This window comes from Molothrus aeneus, chromosome Z (genome assembly GCF_037042795.1).
Source record: "Molothrus aeneus isolate 106 chromosome Z, BPBGC_Maene_1.0, whole genome shotgun sequence".
NCBI lineage: Eukaryota > Metazoa > Chordata > Aves > Passeriformes > Icteridae > Molothrus > Molothrus aeneus.
This window is the reverse complement of record NC_089680.1, coordinates 15476140-15497778: the sequence shown is the minus strand read 5'-3', so window position 1 is coordinate 15497778 and position 21639 is coordinate 15476140. Positions and strand designations below refer to the sequence as shown.

The following is a 21639-nucleotide window of genomic DNA, read 5'->3' as shown; positions in this document are numbered from 1 at the left end:
CTCCCCTATTCTGCTGTCCAACTTTGCTTTATGCTTCCTTATTTCAACTCAATTTTAAGAGCAGGAGAGGTTGTGAAGATAGTAAAGTTCATTAAAACTTTGAGATCATAATGGAAAGGGATTTTATTAAGGATGCCAGATGGACCTTCTTCTGATAAGGCACCAGAAAATCCAATCAATCAACTACAAATAATCACAAACACAGATAAATGCTTCCAGTGGTACTCAAAATGTCTTTTATCAGTTTATATACATTCAATTTTATACTGCAAAATATAAATATGGAAAAATGTAAATCCATATCAGTTTATATATATTCAATCTTATACTGCAAAATATAAGTCCATCAAAAGGTGGCTTCTTTAGTGGTGATCTATTCTGTTTCCTCCTCAAACAGAACAAATTTAATTCATTCATACAACATATTTCAGATTTATTTAAGTATTTCTGATTTATTGAATTAGAAAACCCCTAGATATATGAAAGATAATTATTTTACATTTTTAATAAAAATTTAAAATCAAATTTTAATCCATATTTTACATCAAAATTTTAAATAGAGAAAAATATTTTTAAATTAGATATATGAAATAGAAACTTCTAGAAATTCAACTCTGCCTTTCCTTATTTCAGCTCCATTAACTACTCTCAAACCCTTTTTTTATTAGAGACAGGACCAAGCTACACTATGACATACTGCATGCACACATTTCAGCTTTTGAAGTGTTAAAATCTTTAATCAGCTCCTGCCAACTTCTTCCCCTTACAGAAATTCTTATTTGTAGAAATGTAATGGTTTTATTATTATAATATCAGATCTGTTAAGTTTTTCATTTTGTTTGCCATTCTTCTTAAAAATTTCAGGTTTTAATATGAGGGAGAAATAAAACTTGAAAGAGTAGAAATGAAACAGAGGTTCTTCTCCTCTACATAGAGAACAGTATAAGTGCACACAGTCATGTAAAATCAGTGTGCGTGGCAACTGAAGAAATGTGCTGATGATGTCTTAAATACTGGTGAGGAAAACCAAATTTGAAAAAAGCTCTATCAAAATTGAGTGTTTTCAAAGGTTTCAACTGCCTATGAATAAGGTTGACACTCATCATTTTATAGAGTCCTAAGAACATTGACCTTTAGCAGGAGAGTTCATGGTGAGCCTGACAGGAAATTTTAAAAACAAACAAAACCAAACAAAACCAAACAAAATCCAAAACAACCAACCAGCCAAACAAAACAACAACAAGAAAAAAACCCACAAAACCCAAACAAAACAGAGATACCTATGGGAGAGGGATAACTAACTCTTATTCCCCAGTATTTTTTATTAGCATCAATACTTAGTGCACTCTGCTGAAACTTACTCTAAAGCAGGTCAAAATTGTTTTTGGGATGTTTTAGCCTTTTAAGGTTGAAGTAAAATACTATGTTTTCTCCTTATAAAAGTCATAAATATTTACAATCTGAATGCTTATAAAAGCTCAAGTCAATCACGCAATGTCATCAAGTTTACTTCCTTCCTTCCTGTATTTTTATTCAGGGTTGAGAAGGCACAATGTTACTGCAGAATACTAATCTTTTTCTTTAGACAAAGGAAACAAAACCTTCAATCAAGCAGATAAATACACAATCTGATGATAATATCAAAACAATAGATGATAAATAGTGAAGAAAGCATGTCTTATATAAACTTATATCTTATACAATGGACTGAGTGTCATAGAAAGACACATTTTAATATAAGCCACTGCAGTTCTTTCCTACCTAAAGTCTATGAGGTACTATTATAATACTCATATTGTTGTTTAACATAACAGTTAGCTAAAAGTTGTTACATGGTAAAAAGTACCCTAAAATTGGGATTGAGCCAAAATAATTTTTATAAAACCATCATTACATTTAACTGCTTGTATTTATTCAAAATGATGGACCATTACAGTTATAATGCAGCACAATTTAATCATTTTCTTTTAAATTTATGCAAATGGAAAGAAGTCAAAAACTTGGAAACTTCAGACAAATGGCAAATATAGTACTTTTCCCTGCTTAATCTAGAAAAATATCTTTGTACTACTATTTTAAGTATTTAAAGTTATTAATGTATGTTATTTCCAGATCTACAAATGTTATTTCAAGGTATACAAATGTAGATACTTGTAGAATCAAGTTTCACACTTTTTCAGATCTATACCAGATTTTGAAAAGACTTGATTAGCTGAATGACATAAATTAGTAACTCTCACCACAAAATCAAGGGGCTCCAAAAATTTCTGTGCAGGAACTTGAAAGACAGATATATTTTTAAGCATTAAAAAAAAATCATACTACACAAAACATTTCTACTGGGCACAACACATTTAAGTGATTAAACAGAACTTACTGCTATTAGATCTGCTTTTGTTTGGTGAAGATCTAAATTTTACTAGGTATTTTTATTAAATGAAAACCGTTTATTCAGTTGTAACAGCTCAAATACATTACTTGATCTAACCAGATTAAGAAAAGCAAAAGAAAAGCCAAGAGTGCAGAATTAAATTAGATTGTTCCCTCATAATGTAATAAAAAGCAAATATAAAGTACATGTAAAGTATTTTTAGAAGCAATAATCCCTAAAATTTCCAATATTCATATTACTTACACATTTATTGGCTGTTACGATCTTATTTTATGATGAAGTTTAAGAATTAATTCTGAGTACACATGTATCTTTTAATATCCATGCTTCTGCATATGATTATGTCCAACAAGTACAGAGTGGCCATGTTTATTGATGAGACATTCAACTTTCCACTACACACATCTCATTTCATCTTGAAGCATGAAAACATCCAGGCTTAAATGTGAAATTTCCTTGCTCCCACAAATATAATGTTATGTACTAAATTATATAAAAAATTCTCTCAAACGATCTTATAAATGTGACTGATGACCAAAGATACTGAAATACAATGCATAATGTGAACAAATGAAAAACAAAAAAAAAAGTCAAGAGCAGTGTATTATAGCACCCCAGCTCTGTTCAGAAGTGTCTGTCTCTGAATTCTGAAAACCTGATACATGTCACTACAGATTCAAATAAAAGCACCATAAACTAATCTAACAGGGTGAATTAGAACAGAGTAAGTGGACAAAATCCTGTGTAGTAAAAATACAGAAAAAAACTGATAGAAAAAAATGTGTAAATCTGACTTCAATAATACAAGAGAATTTAGGAAAATTCTGAGAGGAAAGAACATTTAAGAAAATGAAGGTAAATCAAAAACTAGATCAAATGGAACAAAGTTTATCTCATGTAGATCAAGTCAAAGTAATCTGTGGTTTTCTGTGACAGGCAATTTTTAGAAAAAAGCAGTGGCTGATTTTATCTATTGTTATACAGGAAATTGCTAGTCATTCATGAGTACATGAGAAAAGGAACTACATACTGCATAAAAACAGGAAAATGGCAATATGAGATACTGAGAAGGGAAGAATCAAACCATCCATGACTTAGTAATCACAGAATCAAGGAATTCCTTAATTTCATTAAGACCATGACATAAAAACTATAGATATATTCATGAATTCATCTCCCTGTACAATTAGGTGTCATCAATACAGAGCAGAATCAAGATATCAAAAGACAGAGCTAGGTGATGGTAGTGTAACAGAGAATGAAGTCTGGCATTGGAAAATACAAGGTCATGTACCTGACTGAAAATAACAAGAATTTCAGCTCAAGTCAGAAGCTTATTACACAGACATGACCGAAGTGTACTAGTCAGTCATAAGATGACATAAAATTACTTACACGTGTAAAAAAGCAAGAGGATGCTTAAAATTTATCACATTCAATTGCTGTCTCAACAAGAAGAATTACAAATCCATGTCCCAGCCCCCAAAATATACAATTTACTGTAGGCCAGTCCTTGTGCATAACCTCTCATCCACAACAACCCTCAATCATCTGGACAGACAAGAAAGAAAAACAGAGCAGAAAATTGTAGGGAGTTGGATTTATTTCCTTTTGTTCCTTTATACTTATGGAATTTTCCCCATAAGTTGCTAAGAAACATTAACTGGGTACTTAAGAAAAACAAAAGGAGCGTCTAAACTCAGGGGAGGACAGCATCTGTTTCCACTTCTCTTATCTGGGAGTTTCTCTCTCTCTCTTTTGGCTTCGGGGGAGGACGGTCGGAGCTGCTGCTTGGGGAAGGGAATTCGCTTGGGGAAGGGAATTCGCTGCTGCCACCAGAGCCCAGCCCGGAGCTGCTTCTTCTGCCGTGGGGTGAGCCTCTGCTCGTGAGAGCAGCCACTGAACTGGGACCTTATTATCACCTCCCTCACTTCAAGAGGGACCCATCCCCGACTGTTCGGGTGCCCGGGATCCTGAGCTCGCCTCTCCCTGCCCTGCTGGGAGCCGGGCCGCCCCTGCCCTGCCCCTGCCGCTTCTTCAGCACTGCTCCGAGTTGTCACTGCTCTGCAGCCCCGCTCCCCCTGCCTGCCGAGACTCCTGCCGTCCCGGCTTGGTGCTCCTCAGAGTCCTGTTGGGCACCGGGATCGGCTGCCCCAGGGCTGTGAGGCGCAGCCTCTCCTCCCTCCCTTCCCGCCCGGCCCGAGCCGCCATCACCGCGCGCTCCCCAGCCCGCGCCACAGCGCCCCCTGCAGGCGCGGGGAATCACCGCCCCCGCCCCGCCCCCGGCAGCAGCAGCGCCCCTGCTGGCCGTGCCCGGAACTGCAGCAGGCGGAAAGGGCCCGCGGCCGAGCGGGCCGGGACTGGGCCCCGGGTCCTGTTTGGGGTCGGTGCCGCAGCTGTGGGTGCTTGTTTGCTTTATCATACACACCAGTAAAGAAATGTTATTCCTATCCTCATATCTTTGCCTCAGACCCCCTTAATTTCAAAATTATAATAATTCGGAGGGAAGGGGTTTATATTTTCCATTCCAAGGGAGGCTCCTGCCTTCCTTAGCAGACACCTGTCTTTCAAACCAAGACAGAAATACATCAAGGTTTTGTTCATTCTGGATTAAGAGACTTATGGAAAGGTAAAAAATTCCTTTTTCAAGGGTCATTTTTCACATCTTTCCTTACACATTCACAAGGAAGAATACAGTACTGGGATAGAAAACAAAATCCAGTGTTACTGATTGCTTGCTCTCAGATGAATGATAGAGCTCTACTGAAGTAATGACACTATAAAGCAGTAAAAAATACTGATGAAACCAAGCCTTAAAAGAAAGCCAAAACAAGTATTAAAACAGATAAACCAATTTTTAAATATTGACCTTTTAGTGAAAACCAACATCTTGTACCTATTGTCTATTTAAAGTTTCCAAGTGCACTATAATTGAGAGCCAATTAGAAACATTTGGACAGTCAACCTTAGGAGTTCCTGCCTTATTTTGATTGCTAACACTATCATATTCATGTGAGTATAAGTAAAGCTATTCAAGCTGCCTATGTGCAATAAAGAAAACAAACGTAATGCACAAGGATACTCCCTTTCAACCTGTTCCTCAAGTAGAATATTGCAAAATTATTATGACATCTTTCAAGAAAAAACAGAAATGTAAGGAAAAAGATCTTTTTTGCACTCCCTCATATTTCAGTAGAACTGAAATACTGTGTTAAGTAACAGTGCAAAAATACCACATTAAAACCAATTTAGAAATTGAAGAATTATTTAGGCCTTTGAGGTATAATTTAATTTTCAATTTACTTGCTACATAAATCTTGCAATCCAATAATTTTTTCAAGAAGAAAGCTTATTTTGAAAAAATTTCACCTTCATGGTTATAAGACCAGCCTGCTTTGTTAGCCTAATTATCACATTTCTTATCATTATGTTAGTTTTTTAGCAGTGAAAAATTTGTATGAGATAGCTACTGTTGTGCTTACTCAAACCATAAAAAAAATATAATTTTAGGCTGAAGATGGTATCTTAATCTCCTGGCAATTACTGAAATCTCAAAAATACATAGATGAAATAACTATGTGTTCTTTTTTTCCTGAACAGTATGCATTGTTTGATAGAATTAATTCATTTCTTCTCTTGGCCCTAGTTCATCAAGTCTTTCTTCACTCTTTTCAATGAAGGCAGTCTTTGCATGGAAAGGAAATCCCTTGCTAGACTTTTCTATTTAGTACTGCCTTCTCACATTTCTATACACAGCTGTAAAAATCACTGTGGAGACAAAAAGAATATGTTGAGCCTGTCTTATCTTGCTGGTCTGCTTAAAGAAATGTGATTCACCTTTAGAGAAAACAAATTGACCCATCTAATAGCATAGCAGAGCACATAGAAAAACACTGCATTTCATTATTGCTTAATGAATTTACCGACGATTAAAATAAAACTCATCTTGTCATTGCATAGAATGCTCCTGCTCTAATTATTCAAGTACTATCTATCCATTTTCTCCTCAAGATAGTGCCTAATTATAATATCAAACCAAGTATTTCTTACAGTTAGATCAATAATTTAAACTTATGGTGTGGGCAGTGGTGAGGGAAGCAGCTGTTTTGGGGGGCTTCACTGAATACAGCACTATCAGAGAGAGACACACACATCTAGAGGAGGTCATGGCTGTTTTTCTCCTCCTTTGACATAAACTAGTGTTTTCACTTTGTTCAGTGTTGTTGCATAAAATAGTTAAAACTTCTACTCGTGACAGAAAAAGACATATTAAGTGAAGCATTCTGTTATTTGGAAAGGCATCCGTTCTTACAGATGTGAGCTCAACACACAGCAGCTGTGAATGGCACACCTAAAAAAACCCAGAAATGTTTGTGCAGGATGTTTGGCATTTTTTTTTTACTGTAAATGCATATCAGAACTCTGAAATTTACACTGAAGAGTAACAATAGATATCTTCCTGATCACCCTGAGGCAGGGTCTGCATTGGTATTTGCAATTTGATCGCTTGTGCCCTGTGTTAAATTCACAAATGTGAATATAAACACATAAACATCAATAGGAAAACTATGTTAAAACTGAGCAAAAAATAAAGGAGTAAGAGAGCTCTGCAGTGTGAGGCACATTAAAAAAACCCTAATATATGCTGAATATTTCATTAAAAGAAATTTCAAAATCACAATTATAAAAATAATAACAAACCAGTTCCTCTGGTTTGTGAAGTAATTCTTTAAATATAGATTTGTGAGTACAGTTACAAGTGCTATCTTGCCACCCTACAGAATTCATTGATACTATGTATAAAAATTTTATGAAGTTTAGTTCCTGACAATTAAATGATGAAAAGTTCTTTTATAGTGGTTTGCTGTTTTTGTGATTTTCTTTTCCCCTGATTTTGAGTTACCTGGCAATACAATCAATGTTACCTGAAGTTTTCCAGCAATAAAACCAATTCTTAAAACCAAAAAATACTAAGATGCAAAACAATGGAAAAATCAGGCAATATATTCTTACTCTTTTAAAGGTGCTCATGCCAGCTGGGTTCCTCTTGAAATATTTTCTTGAACAAGGACAGACTGGGAGCCCAGAATGGGACTCAGACTTAAAATCCTTTAGAGCCACACACATAGATATTTCATGCCTTAGCTGAGGCAACTCATAAAGTTGTTTTATTCTCTTCCACAATTAGAAAGATTAATTCTTTAAAAAATCATTGGAAAGATTTAATTTTGTTACACAGGGAGTGTACAATATCAAAACCCAGCATTAAAACCACACAAGAGAGCAACACTGTGCATGCAGTGCTGACACACACAACCAATGGTTGTAAGTAAACCCATTTGCTAAGACAAGAGATGATGTGTTACAGATGGAATGTCAGCACTACACAGGTTTAGTGTCTATCAGGCTCTTCTTTCTTTTATGAGTTGTTGCTTCTAATATTCAAATATATGCATGACTTCCAAGTTCAAAGGACCTATCTACTCATATCCCTATGAAAGAAAACTGGATATTTCTCACTCTCATAGTAAGACAAAGTAATGAGCAGAGTGGCCAACACCTATCGTAGCAGCCAAATCAAGTGTTAGAAATAATCTCAAATCTTGGAAAATTTGCCAGGGAAACAAATGAGGCCATGGTGAATGAAACAATCAAGCATCTGAATTTCTGATACCTGCAAAAGGGAATTGAGGGAGTTTATGAGATAAAGAGTGTCCCTTACAGTCTAGTTCCACAAACCTTTGTTTTGACTGACCATGTAACACTATTTCATACTACAGCAAACTCCACCACTGTAAAAAAAAACCCAAAAAAAAGAAAAAGAAAAGAAAAAAGAATCCCTTCATTTCTAGATAAATGAATGAATTTTCAAGTCCTAAAAAATCTGGGCAAGGCATCATTCCTCAATTTTAATATTGTTTGAAAACACAACAGACTAAGACATGGGCATCTGTGTTTTGCCCCTGCCCATAGTCTACAACTTCAAACACAGTATTGTGTGTAAGTTGTGTACAAATTCTATTTTAACATTACAACCACACAATAAGACTTCTCAACCACAATAAAAAAGCAGTTGTCTGCAAAGCTACATAAGTAGAAAAGTGGAAGGGGAAAGTCAAATTCTAACTGGTCATCAGTAGTAAATCTGTGATTGAGAAATAATTTAATATAGAGGGTAAGAATGCCTCAGAAGGGATTAAAGGGTCTAGGAGGAAGGTTGGCCAAATACATGACTCCCTATTGTCTTAGCAATCCAGGAATACCAGCAAGGTGATTGGGTCCAAATTTGTGCAGCAGAACTGGGAGAAGGCCTAGACTCAAGGGTGGACCAAGGTGTGACCACTCACAGGGCTGGTACTGGGGCTAGGGGTTAGAAAACATCTGTCAAGAGGCATCTATGCAGACTTGTTTTAGAACCACTTATTAAAGTGAGATTCTGCTCACTGTGTCGTTCATTAATTACATATATATATATATATATATATATATATATTTAAGCATGAACATGTGTTTTATATGCCTTGACAGATAAAATAAACAGTAGTTAAATTAGTAGATAAATTAGTAGATAAATTAGTAGTTAAATTAGTAGATAAATTAAACAGTAGTTTAAGCAGAATATCACTTACTATTTACTATTTTAAAAAATGTTTTATTTTCTTCTGAGTTGTGCAGTTAGGCTTTGAAAATAAAATTTCTGTTTAGTCTGAAGGAATAACACAATTTTTCTTTCATAAAAATTCCATATTCTAATATTGATAATACTGATCTGGCATAGTATTTCTTCTCTCAGTGATGATAGATTAATTGCTGTAAAAGTGAAAATGAATTATTTGCTTGGAATAAATCTAGGCGGATCAAGATACTATCTGTCAGACATTTTTAGGCAGATATTAAAAGATACTATAAAATAGACCACTATTTATACTCCAAGAAGGTAACACACTGAGTGATTACCACTCATTGCTATTTGCCACCTATTTACCTGGTTATGTTTTTTCTTACAGTTTAAGAAACAATATTTTAGAATGTTCTAGTCTGAAAAAAAAATTTGTAATTTTCAAACAATACCTGATTTTCTGACTGAAATTGTCCACTACCACAAAAGTGGTTCTAACATACTTTAAGCAGTGGGGTTCCAAAGTCAGCAGAACACTGTCTTCATCACCACTTTCTCCTACACATAGCTTTTTACTGGCAAGAGACAGGGTAGGAAGATGGCAGAAACATTTAAAAATTCTTCCTGGGCTTCCTGGTTTAAGGGTAAATTCATTACTGAGAAAAGGACACATGTCCAGTCTGGGATGTTTCCCAAATGTACTTCTACATTAGTTAAAGCCACAAAAATAATATAACTAATTAAATATCTATGCCATCGGTAAATGGTAACATATGAACAAAAATTCAGGTGTGAAAGATGAATGAATCTCTCATTAAAAAAATCTATTGAGACAGCATTAAAGCATTTAACAAGATAAGGATACATGTAACTATAAAAGCTAACATGTAAATATGAACATCTTTAAATCTGTAATATTCAAGTATGCACAACCACGCACTGAAACTTGACATAATCTGATTCTACTCAATATACGTTTTCAACACCTGCAGCATTACCTTAGAAACACTTCCACTGAGACATTACAAAAATATATTAGAAACATCAAAAGAGACTACTCTCTTCGGTATCTCCATCACACATACAGACTTTACTAGAGCTGAGAGCTAGATCAGAGAATTTTCTGTTAGAATTTCTCAATCTGTCCTTGTGTAGAATATCCACAAAGAATATACTACCATCCTTCCCAAGAAGCAGAATGTGGTCAAATTTCTGTGTAGTCACTGCAGACATGCAAGAAGAAAAGACTTATTTGGCATGGTAGATTCCCCACCTCCACCCACCCTCCCACCCTGCCCCAACATGACACAAAATGGTTAAAAAAAACCCCTTGTTTTCTACTGCAGTTTCCTAAGTATAACAGAGATAAAGTTCAGAAAACTGTGAATTCATCACTCACCCATCACTCTAAATTTGGGGCAGTCGGACTGTATATCTACCACTGCTGGGCTACAAAGAGCAAACTGGCAAAGAGATGTAGACAATTTGTAAAGGGTTTGAAAATAACAACACTTCATTGCAGACAGTACAGAAATGTACATACAGGTACTTGCACATCAATCTTCCTTTTTCCCAGTCTCTAGCTCTTAAATTCTTTATTTTCCTGCCCTGAGAATGAATCAGAACACAGTAAAGCACAGATATACAGCAGAAGTATGATCCATGAGGTAATGACTGTTCACAAAAGTCAAAACAAGTTGAGTCGAGATGGAGGTTTTTGAGCCCTTGAGAAAGAAAAATGAAAAAAATTAAAAAGTCATCATACCCCAAACATATTAACAATATACAAGGAGTAGATGCTAAAGTGATACTCCATAAAAAAATCTTACACATTGCCTATCATAACTGAAAGCATTCTTCAGGAGAATGCTATAGCTACGTTTAACCTGTCATCTGTGTCTAGGTGAGAGTTTTACATTTAATTATTGTTATATGCACTGCAAATTTTACCCAGATATAAAAGCATATTGATAGTCTCTTAGGGTAACAGTAGATCAAAACCTAACAAAGGTTTGGTAGATGATTGATCTATCACTGAATTCCTTCTGTATTTTATTTTACTTGATATTCAAATAACATTTTTACAGAACTGCGCCCTGAGAAAAACCCTGTCATAGTCTTCTCTTGTACCAGGCTGAACACTGCTATCCAGATCTTCCAAAAGTACACCAGGAAATAAGATTAAAAAGCACCATGGTTTGTTCTGTTTTGCAGGGAGAAAAACATATTCAGTGGCATACACATTTGTTTACAGATATGTTTTATGGAAGAGCAAGTATGTTAGGAGTAAAATTATGGGTTAGTATTTGCAAACAAGTTTTATATTAATCCCTCCTTTCTCCAGGAGGTTGGTTTGTTCTCAGTGTTAATTACTGGAGGACATGTCTAGTCTTTGGAGAAGTAGCCTCTGAAATAGACCTTGCTGGAAAACAGAAATGTAATCTCTGACAGGTATGGTGGAGCACCAGTGCCGGCTGTCATGGTGAAACTGAAAAACAGCCCTAAAACTTCCACACTCAGGCTGATAAAACTAAGAGTTTACTGCAACATACTTTATCAATTTCAGGGCAGAGCTCAGCAATTGTCAGTGTGCTCCATTGCATCCAGATGGTCCTGAAAGAATCTAGTTTTAAGGGCTATTTCACCCTTGAAAATTAAAATCAATCATCTTGATAGTTTTTTTTTAAAAGTTACCATTGGCTCAGAAAACAGCAGTAGTTTTTCACTACAGGCATAGAAATTCCCCAACCACAGTAAGTAGCTAAAATTCTAAATGTCTTTTTTTTCTCATATTTATATTTTGTCAAGCAGGACAAATGAGTAATTCTTGTTTGTTATACAGTTGTGTATCTGAGTCCTCCAAACAAGGCATAGCAAAAGGAAATAAAGAGACCAGTCATATTCAAACTATGCAGCATATCACTGTTGAATGAATATTCAGCTCATTCTTTCTAAAGCTTTTATTCAGTATTTATTTACGCAAAGCTGCCGTTGATTTCCCTAGGAGCTTTAGTATAAAGAATAAGGATGAGATTCAGTGCTATTTTTAACTGAAACAAAAACAACTCTCCCCCGACAAAAAAAAAAAACTAAAAACAAAAACAAACAAACAAAAAAAACCCCAAAAATACCCCCCAAAAAAACCCCCACCAATTCCTAAAGATTGCTTATTCTTCTTAAAAAAGAGGGGTAAGTAAATCTCACTATGATTAAAAACTATTGCAAACTAGACTACTGCAGATAGGCTTCCTGTCATTGATTGAAAATTATAGTGAGAGCCACAGTTTACTGCCTTGAATTTTCCTAATCTAAATAACAGTCAGTCTGGATGGTAGCAAGGCTTTAAAGTAACTACAAAAGTACCAGGATAGTTTTATTGTTTTATGAAAAGAAATGCTGTAGGGTTCTGGTATTTTTTTTTTTCATAATCAAGTCTATTTCACTCAATGCTTTCTTTGGAAGAAAAAAAAAACCTACAGTTTTGACAAGTCTGGGGTTAAAATAAACCTTTAATCATGGTTTATCAAAGGGGTGGAAAGATCAGACTGCCTCAGGTGGATAGAACAGTCAGTTTCAGCTTATTTAATTTAATGAGATTGCACTTTACCAGAACATTGTGTATGGTCAAAATACCTATTTCACACTTTCAGGAATGAAAGACAGTCTCACTGGTAGGACATTTCCAGCTCCTTACTTAGTCCCTATGTTTTGTCTAGGTCTAGCAATGGCAGCAGCCTTAACCCCTGGGAAATCAAGGAGCACCTTTGTTACCAAACACTGAAAAGGGAGACTCAGGGAATGTTAACAGCAAATATGAATGAGTTGCCAGGTATAGCTTGTGATTTCTGTACAAGATAATCAATACAGATTGGTATACTTTTTTCTAACACTTATTTAGAGTAAGATATTTTGACAGAACTGGAACCCATCTCATCTAGTGTAGATGTCTACAAAGCATACAGATTACCTAGTTACTTGGTCAAATCAGTAATGACTGCCAAATGGCACTTTTATACTGCCAATTCCCTTTGAATGAGATTTCTTCCTTCCATCTTTGTCACGACTTCTTCATGCAAGATACACTTTTTTTCTTTCATATGACTAATAAGAGACTTAGCTAGCTCAGATGCAAATATCTAAATTTCAGATTTTTAATTTCATAGAGATAAATCCCATTTTTCCTGTCTCTGCAGAAGACAGAAGTTAATCATATGCCTCAAAAGTAAGTAATATTTGCAAATAAATGGAACAAGGAAATTCTCCCTTCTCCTGCTAAAATCTATAATTTTATTTCCAATTCCTAAAGGCTTCGAGGTTCAAATTGGTATTTTCTTGTTAGTATTCCATACACATCATCTAACGTCTACCATAATCAGTAATACTGAAGAAACCAACATCAACCAACAACTTCTACTATAATCAGTAATACTGAAGAAACCAACTTTGCCCCTCGCCTTAAATTTTTCAGATAATTATAGAATATCCAAATTGAGTCCAATGTAACTCAGGATGCAGCAAAATGCTGCCGGTGAACTAAACCAGTGGTTTGGGCTCCCTATATGCAACTTGGTTTGTCTAGAACATCAATTTTATAGTGCATGTTCCCCTCAAAAGGTTGTACTCTTGCTATCTTGTTGAAAACCCCTGCTCCAGGACTTCTTTAATAACAAGATATTCTGTTTTCTCTCCAGGTGAGGTTTATCAGGTTATATGGCATCTGAGTAATATTTTTCATACTCTGTTTAACCACGTATTTTATAAAAATTTTGTTTTGTTCTTTAGAATTTTCTATAAAGGTACTATTTCACAATAACTCTGAACAGATCAAGCAAATACAGATGGGGATTTCTTGCAGCAAATATTAAACATAATCAGAAAAAAAATAGAAAATCTTATTTTTAGAAACAACTAAGGTTTTGAAAACACCTTCTACTTAGATTTAGAAGAGGACAGAGGAACACCTGAAAAAGTGAAAGATTTTCTTCAGCTGTTGGCTGAAAAAAATCATATTAAGTAATAAAAATAAATTTAAATATTCCAACATACTGCTTCTAATCTACTTTTCCCTCAAGACCCCATATGCAAATATTTTATTTGCTCAAATAATATCATAGAAACAAACAAGGATTCTAACAGCAAGGAACAAGCAATAACTTATTCTTGAGCACAACTAAATAACAAGATCTACTTAATGATAAGTTATTAGACCCACTACCCAGCTTGACAAATTTTCTAACCATACTTTTTCTCTATCCTTTGAGACTTAAGGCCCTAGAGGCATTTTTCTTTACTTGCTTATTAAGTGAGTATGATATTTAAATAATAATTCTGTTGTTCTTAATTTTAATCTACTTAAAATGAAGCTTCCAAGATTTCAATCACTTTTCAAATTACTGCACTAAAAATGCTCTTTAAGTAGATTACAGTATAGGTATTACTTCAGGTCCACACAGTATTTTGGTTCCTAAAAATAGCATACCAATTTGTAGTAAACACTTAAAACCTTCTTCTGAAAAGCAAAATAATTGGACACCAATCCTCCACTGTGTTTCACAGATTTAACTCAAGGTTACTGGCCTCAATTTCAAGTGGTAATAGATGACCTACAGAGTATTGTATATTCTACAGAGAATAACATTAACCTGTAATGGGATACTCGCACATATATAAAACACAAACACATGACAAATAAGTAAGAATGATAAAATACAGAGATACAAAACATAGCAGAGGTAAAATTTCAGCAAACCACAGTTGGCTAAACTCTAGCAGTAAAGATGCATCATTTTTTACAAACAAATAGAGCAACACATTTTGGTCTTGACTGCATGCTGTTTCTCCTATATGTTTTATGTTATTTCTCAAATTTAGAAAGACAGTCCTTGTTATAATGATATTTATCTAATATATATCCGTATAATGAGAAAGACACCTCTTCTTCAATTTTTAATCTACAAGTCACACGTAGGCCCTGACTGCCAAAATTACAAGTTACAAAGAATTTTATACCTAAGAATTACCAGATCAATTTAACAAAACAGTTAGTAGTGCAAAATACAAGCAATTGTACAGAAACTCATCACAATCAATGTTTTCACTATTGTTTTTACTTTTCAATTCCTCTTCATAAAACAACTGAAAACTCAGAGGGAAAAGCAAATTTTAACTTTTTAGTTCAGAAACATCTTAAAAATAATATATACTTCTTGAGTCAGTGACAGACAGAGACATGATTAATTTTAGTACTTGTTATTTCTTCACTGTTTTTAAAAAGTGCCTGGAGTGTTCTAGGAAGGAAAGCCCTTTGAATTAGTGATGGCTCTCACAGCTCCCACCTCTGTTATCACCTTGTTAGTTGAGAGCAGCTAACATTAAACATTAAAAGTACTGAGAAGCAGTTCTAACTTTCCCACAATCCTGTGTGATACAGCACACTGAACTCTCAAATCTACAAGCAGCACAAAGGCACAGGTTTATCTGGGGGGGGAAGAAAAGAAATATTTGAAAGATTTATTGCATCTTGACTGTTCAATTGTTCTTTGATTTGCTTGTTTGGAGTGGGGAGGTAGCAGGATTGAGAAGGGATGGGGGGGATATTTGGCCTACTTTTTCTCAGCTAAACTTGTTAGAAGGTGAGATTGTTGAAGTTTTTTTTCAAAAGATGAATCAGTAGACAGAGTACTGGCAAGTATATCATATGAGATATTGTGCTGGTTTTGGCTGGCATAGAGTTAATTTCCTTCACAGTGACTGGTATGGGGCTGTGTTTTGGGTTTGTGCAGAACACGAGGTTGATAATATAGAGAGTTTTTTTTTTGTTATTGCTGAGCAGGGCTCACACAGAGGCAAAATCTTCTTTTTGCACTGTCTCAATGGAAAGGAAGTTAAAAATGCATGGAAGGCTGGGACGAGACACTGCCAGGAGAGATGACCCAAAGTGATACCCCAGACTACATGGCATCATGCTCAGCATATAAAACTGGGGGAAGGGGGAGGAAGGGGTGGGGCAGTGACATTTGGAGTGATGGCATTTGTTTTCCCAAGGCACTGCTATGTGTGATAGGACCCTGCTCTCCTGGAGATGGCTGAACACCTGCCTGCCCATGGGAAGTGGAGGAAACATTCCTTGTTTTACTTTGCTTCTGTGTGTGACTTCTGCTTTTTCTATGCACAGAATTAGAGAATTTCTGAGTTGGAAAAGACCTATGAGGATCATCAAGTTCAATTTTTTTCCATCCACAAGTTTTCTACCTTTCACCCTTCCTCATCTTTACCTGCTGGTGGGGGGAAACACTGAGCAGCTAAGTTGGGCTTGGTTGATGGTTGGGGTTAAAACAGCACAGACCTCTAAATATAGTACAAATTATCTGTTTGTGGATTTTTTTCTAATGCAACAGAGAAATGCCTGGAAAGAATATTAAACCTGAGCTTTGTTCCTCATATACAAAAAAATGACAGAAGCCCACATTATTTTGTGAGACTTTGGCAAATCATCTTAGCCAAAAGTTGTCTTTCTCATGGATGAACACAGAAATAGGCTTACACACTTTAATGTAATAAGAAGGAAAGCAGAATAGCCATGACTGAGTACTTATGTGAACATGAAGAAGTTAGTGCTTCCTATAGAACTTCTGAATGGCATTTAATCAAAATATAGGATGTCCTAACCTACACAGCAAATGTAATAAATAATTAACATATATCCTACTGCATTTTCTGCTTGTGGTTGATACTATCATACTTTGAGCACGTCATTAATTGTCTCTCACTTTTCTCCAATCATGACCAAGTTTGCTCTATCCATCCTGCTGACTGGGGTCAGGGACAAGTGTATTCATGGGAATTCTAAAGCCTGGAGCAATGGGATGTGAATTGTTGATTATACTCAGTGTGATCAATCCAAGGCTTTTCTGTGAATTCTAAGCCTTTAAAGTCTAAAAAAAAAATTAGTTTTCTTTTGGTGTTAGTTTAGATTTGATGTTGATGCAAGTTTTTGATGTTGCTGTAGAAACAACATATAAAATATACCAGAGATGTCTGTAATGTTTTATTCACGTAAGTAATTGCCCAGAGATGGCCTGATCTCTGATGAGTTCTCCATTGCCCTCTCATAGCAGAGATAGATGATAATAAACAGAAAATAAATATTAATTAGGCTAAAAGAAAATTAAGGAAGGGACTACTTTCTCCTCCCCTCCAGTTCATATCAACCACAAACTAAAAGAATTACATTTTAAATTAAATTGCTTTTGATTAACAGCACTTCAGTATCATTTCAATGCGGTTCCATGAAATTGTCAGTTATTCTATGGAGCTGTTTGGTGGTACCAATGATGAACATCAGAATGGTAATAATTTCAAAATTGAGATACAATGTTTTCCTTGTAGAAAGTAATCCCTTCCCAACAGGTAATACTTGTACAATGACTTGCATCTGGTGGTATAATCAAGGTATGTATTCACTCAGTCCTCTCTTTGAAAACTTCAGTTTCATGAATAGTCATTCTCTGTCATCTTTAGAGAGGTCCTCTAATATAGCATTAATGAGAAATTCCTGTTATGTAAAATAAAATCAACAGCAGTCATAATAGTAGTAGCAGTAGTAATAATAGTAAATGTTTATGTGTTTACAGAACTTGTGATCATCATAGAACACATGTGAAAATCTGAATTCATAAAAGCTTCTGTAAAACTGGGGAGTTTTAACACAGAGAAGTAGAAAGTGCAGAAGTGAGAATTTGCATGGAAACTCCCCAATTTGTCTTTATTTCCATACACTGCAACAATTTCCCTTAATAATTTTTAGTCACAGCTGACTTGATGTGTATAGAGGGTTTAATTATATTTTCTGCAACACTTCAGTTTTAGAGAGTTTAAAAAAAAAGCCCCTGCACCTAATGGAGTACCAATTTCTGGCAGGTTTTCAAGTGATGATTTAGTAACTTGCTGATTTACAACACTAGAGACAGTTACCAATAAAATAAAAATGTCTCATAGCTCCAGTGGAAAAAACTTAGAGCAGTACTTGCCTTAATCTTTCATTTAAAACTCACACTTGACCTTATACAATTACTTACTAAGGCTGTGCACTTCAAACTTCTTTCAACTACACTGAAACTTCAATTCTTTGGGAGGAAGAAAGTAGAGGAAATCTCTAAGCAGCACTAGTACAGAACTTTTAAAATATTTGGAATTTCAGCACCAATTATTACTTCTCTTGGTTGGAAGTGTCAGAGTTAATTTTCAGGGGAAACAAACAAAATAAGACCCTAGAAATAAAATTTCATATTTAAATGAAAAATTATAATATTTAAAGTATTAAAAATATGTCTGTTAGCTCCCAACAACCTAAGAACTTAAAAATCATTTTACTCAGAAGAGGAATATTGCAATTTATTTAAGACAGAAATAATTTTAAATGCATCAATTTTTGATCTAGGAAATTCTCTTTGGACAACTGACTTAGTAATATTACCAATGACACTTCAAGATGACATTTAAAGGTCTTTAATTTTGTCTTTTCTTACTGGCCGCTGGCCTTAAAGGCAAAGGAAAACTTAAGTATTCAGGATCTATTACTACAGAAAGAACCATAAAATTAAAGCAACAAGAATACATTAATATAGAGGAAAAATTAAAAGCCTATCCTATCATCTTTGATGATTGGCAGCCTAGTGGAAAATCTAGGCATCAAAATTCATTCAAAACATTCAAACTTCACCTGGTTTTATAAATGTACCGGGTTTAAGTACATTAATGCCAATAGTAGAAGCACCTACTGAAAAGGATTTCAATTCCTGGTTAACCTCACAAGAAGAATGGAGTAAAATAAGTTCAAGTAGGTAGATAATGGCTCCTGCATGGATCTACCATAATCAGTAATTACGAAAAACCTTTTCTCCTAAGGTAATTTTTTTGAATTGTAACAAGCTAAAAAAATTTATACCATAATACTTCAGATGTAAGCTGTCACTTCTAAAACAAACTACCTCTCCTACAGAAATTTTCACTTCCAAAACTATATATATATATATATATAAGGATTTTTTTTCCAGATTAGATATTGAAAATTAACAGTATGCATTAGGGTGGCCAAGTTCTCTCCAGACATTATTGTTCATTGTTCAATTTAAATAATTTAATTTATTTTTTCCATAATAATGATATCTTGTCTGTAGCATGGGCAGAGTTCTTGTATTTGATGAGTGTTTTGACATAGTTGATAGGATTTATTCCTAAATAAAAACACTTTGCATTTGTAATAACAGCATATACATGAAAAAATCTGTTCATTCAATTCAACCATTTGACACAGGATTTTTCCCTGTTTTTGGGATGTACCTGAGAAAGCCAGTAGTGAATGTATTTTATACTTGATTTGTTTCATCCTTCAGAATTCTGTATTGGAAAGAAGCTTGAGCCTCTTCCTCAAACCTTGCTTCCTAAATTGTAACAGTGACCTCTAGTGCTTTACTGCTTTGATGTGTGATGCGTGTCTTTTTTTGCAATGGTTTTAATATGCCTCCCTGTAACTGATTTAGTTTTGTGCATAGTGCCAAATGCTATTAATGTGCAATTCAATTATCATGGTCTTGTGAAAATGGATGTATTCATAAACTGTACAATGCAGAATGATGAAGAGAATTAAAGCTGTGACTGGATTGCAGCAGGGTGTTTAACATGAGGAACTTAGTATTCATGTTTAGGGCTACACTATGCACTTGAGTATCAAATGAGATATCATTACTGAATGACAGCACAAGATCATTTTGGTGCTGCAGTGTGAATGTCAGGCTCATGGGAGCATGTTTAGTTTACAAACCATCCATATGCAAACCCTAGGCTATAGATCCATTGAGCACTTCAAACTTCTCTGCCATTGCTCAAATGTTTCCAGGGAGCTGTCTCCTGCCACTGGGCTGTGTAAGGTTATTCCTGAACATTCCTCATTGCTTTGACATGCACTTTCTTCCCATGGAATCATTACTTCAGCCCTTCCCATTCCTGTGATGCACAAGCAGTGCCTTAACAGGAAGGGGAGAAAATATGTTCAGTTCAGGTTATGAGCATCTGGCATTTAGGCTACTGCACTACCACAGAACACAAAATGAAATCCTTCAGCTTGTTGAAGCTGAATCGAATGGAACAAGAATAACTCAGTTTTATTACTGAATTATAAAAGCCCTGGAAATTAATTACTTAATAAGTTTTTTTCTTTTTTAATTTAAAGGTAATTAACGTAATTCAATACTGGAAACAGATTTTTCAGATACACATATATATTTTTTGATATATATATATATATATATATATATATGTGTGTGTGTGTGTATCTATCTAGCTATATATCTATATGTATATGATTTGCCTCCTAGAGAGTAGATTGTCCTTAAAACTGTAATCATGGTCTTTATTTTGGGATACCACTCTACTGGCTAACTCATTTAAAAAAAAAAACAAAAACAAAAACCAAACTTTCTATTGTAATTGTTAGCATTCTCTTCTGTCATGCATGAACAATACTCCCAAGCAATCAATGCAGGGACCCTAAAGTCTTGCTAGTCACATTTTTCCTTGTTACATTTCTACTGCTTTTGAACTGCACTGTGATTGCCATTCAAGTTGAGTGCCAGCTTAATCCAGGATATGCAGATACCAGCTTTCAAAATTTTCAAATGCTAAAATCCACTACACAATAGAAACATTGCACAATAGAAGTCTGCCAGTAATTTCCATGTAAGACAAAATTTCTTGGAAAATACTGCACTTCAAAAGAGAAAACAAAAATGAAAATACAGCTGAACATGCATCCCTTACCAAAATGCTGCTTTCAAATACTCTTATACAGTAAGCTTTATAAACAACATTCTGTACATAGACTCATGACAAAAATCTAAAGAAGAGTTTTAGAAAATTTTCAGGCTGGAAGCTTGATGTCACGATTTCAAAGGATGAATGTTTATCTCAAAAATTATATTTATTCCGAATGCAAAAAAAAAAAATCCCAGAAGTTTTCAACACACTCTGGATTGAGTTTTAAATCATATGCAATACTTACATTTATTCCCTGTCACTGCCATGTGCTGGCAATGAACACACAGGAGAAAGAGCAGCTTTAAGAAGATTTCAGTGACAGAATCCATGTTCACAATCATTGAGGCACGCAAAAGAACCAGAGAATTCGGAAACAGCTGTGCTGTACTTCAGTTCTGCTCCTGCCTCCTTCCCACCGCCTCTCTCCGCCTCTCCTCGCAGAGCAGCTTCCCAGGGGCCAGGCACCTCAGCCAAACGCGCTCCGCATCTCCTGGCACACGCACGCACACCTCCGGATCTGCCTCCCAGTCTCGCAGCAGCAAGCCCAGAGGCGCAGCAGCGAGAATCCCCCCCGGCTGGCACAGAGGCACTGGGGCTGCACCGGCAGCGGCTCGGCACGCCGCTGCAGCCGGCAGCCCGCGGGGGCGGCGCTGGACACCCCTGGCGGCGGCGGCGGCGGGCGGCACCGAGCGGCCCGCGGGGGCGGCGCTGAGCGGCCCGCTCGGAGCCCGCCCTGCCCTGCGCTGCCCGCGCTGCCTGCGCCTGGGCGCCGCCGGCTCTGCCCGCTGCTCAGCCTCTCCCGGTTTAGTAATCT

General features: G+C 35.7%; 1 protein-coding gene across 1 annotated transcript in view; it reads right to left on the bottom strand.

The window, feature by feature from the left end:
* CNTNAP4 (contactin associated protein family member 4) overlaps positions 1-21307 on the bottom strand; it is a 203749-nt gene extending 182442 nt beyond the window's left edge. The window contains exon 1 of the mRNA XM_066568726.1: positions 21070-21307. Within this exon, the coding sequence (XP_066424823.1) occupies positions 21070-21166 (97 nt within the window). The 5' untranslated portion in view covers positions 21167-21307. The remainder of the gene's footprint in view (positions 1-21069) is intronic.
* Between the last annotated feature and the right edge of the window lie 332 nt (positions 21308-21639).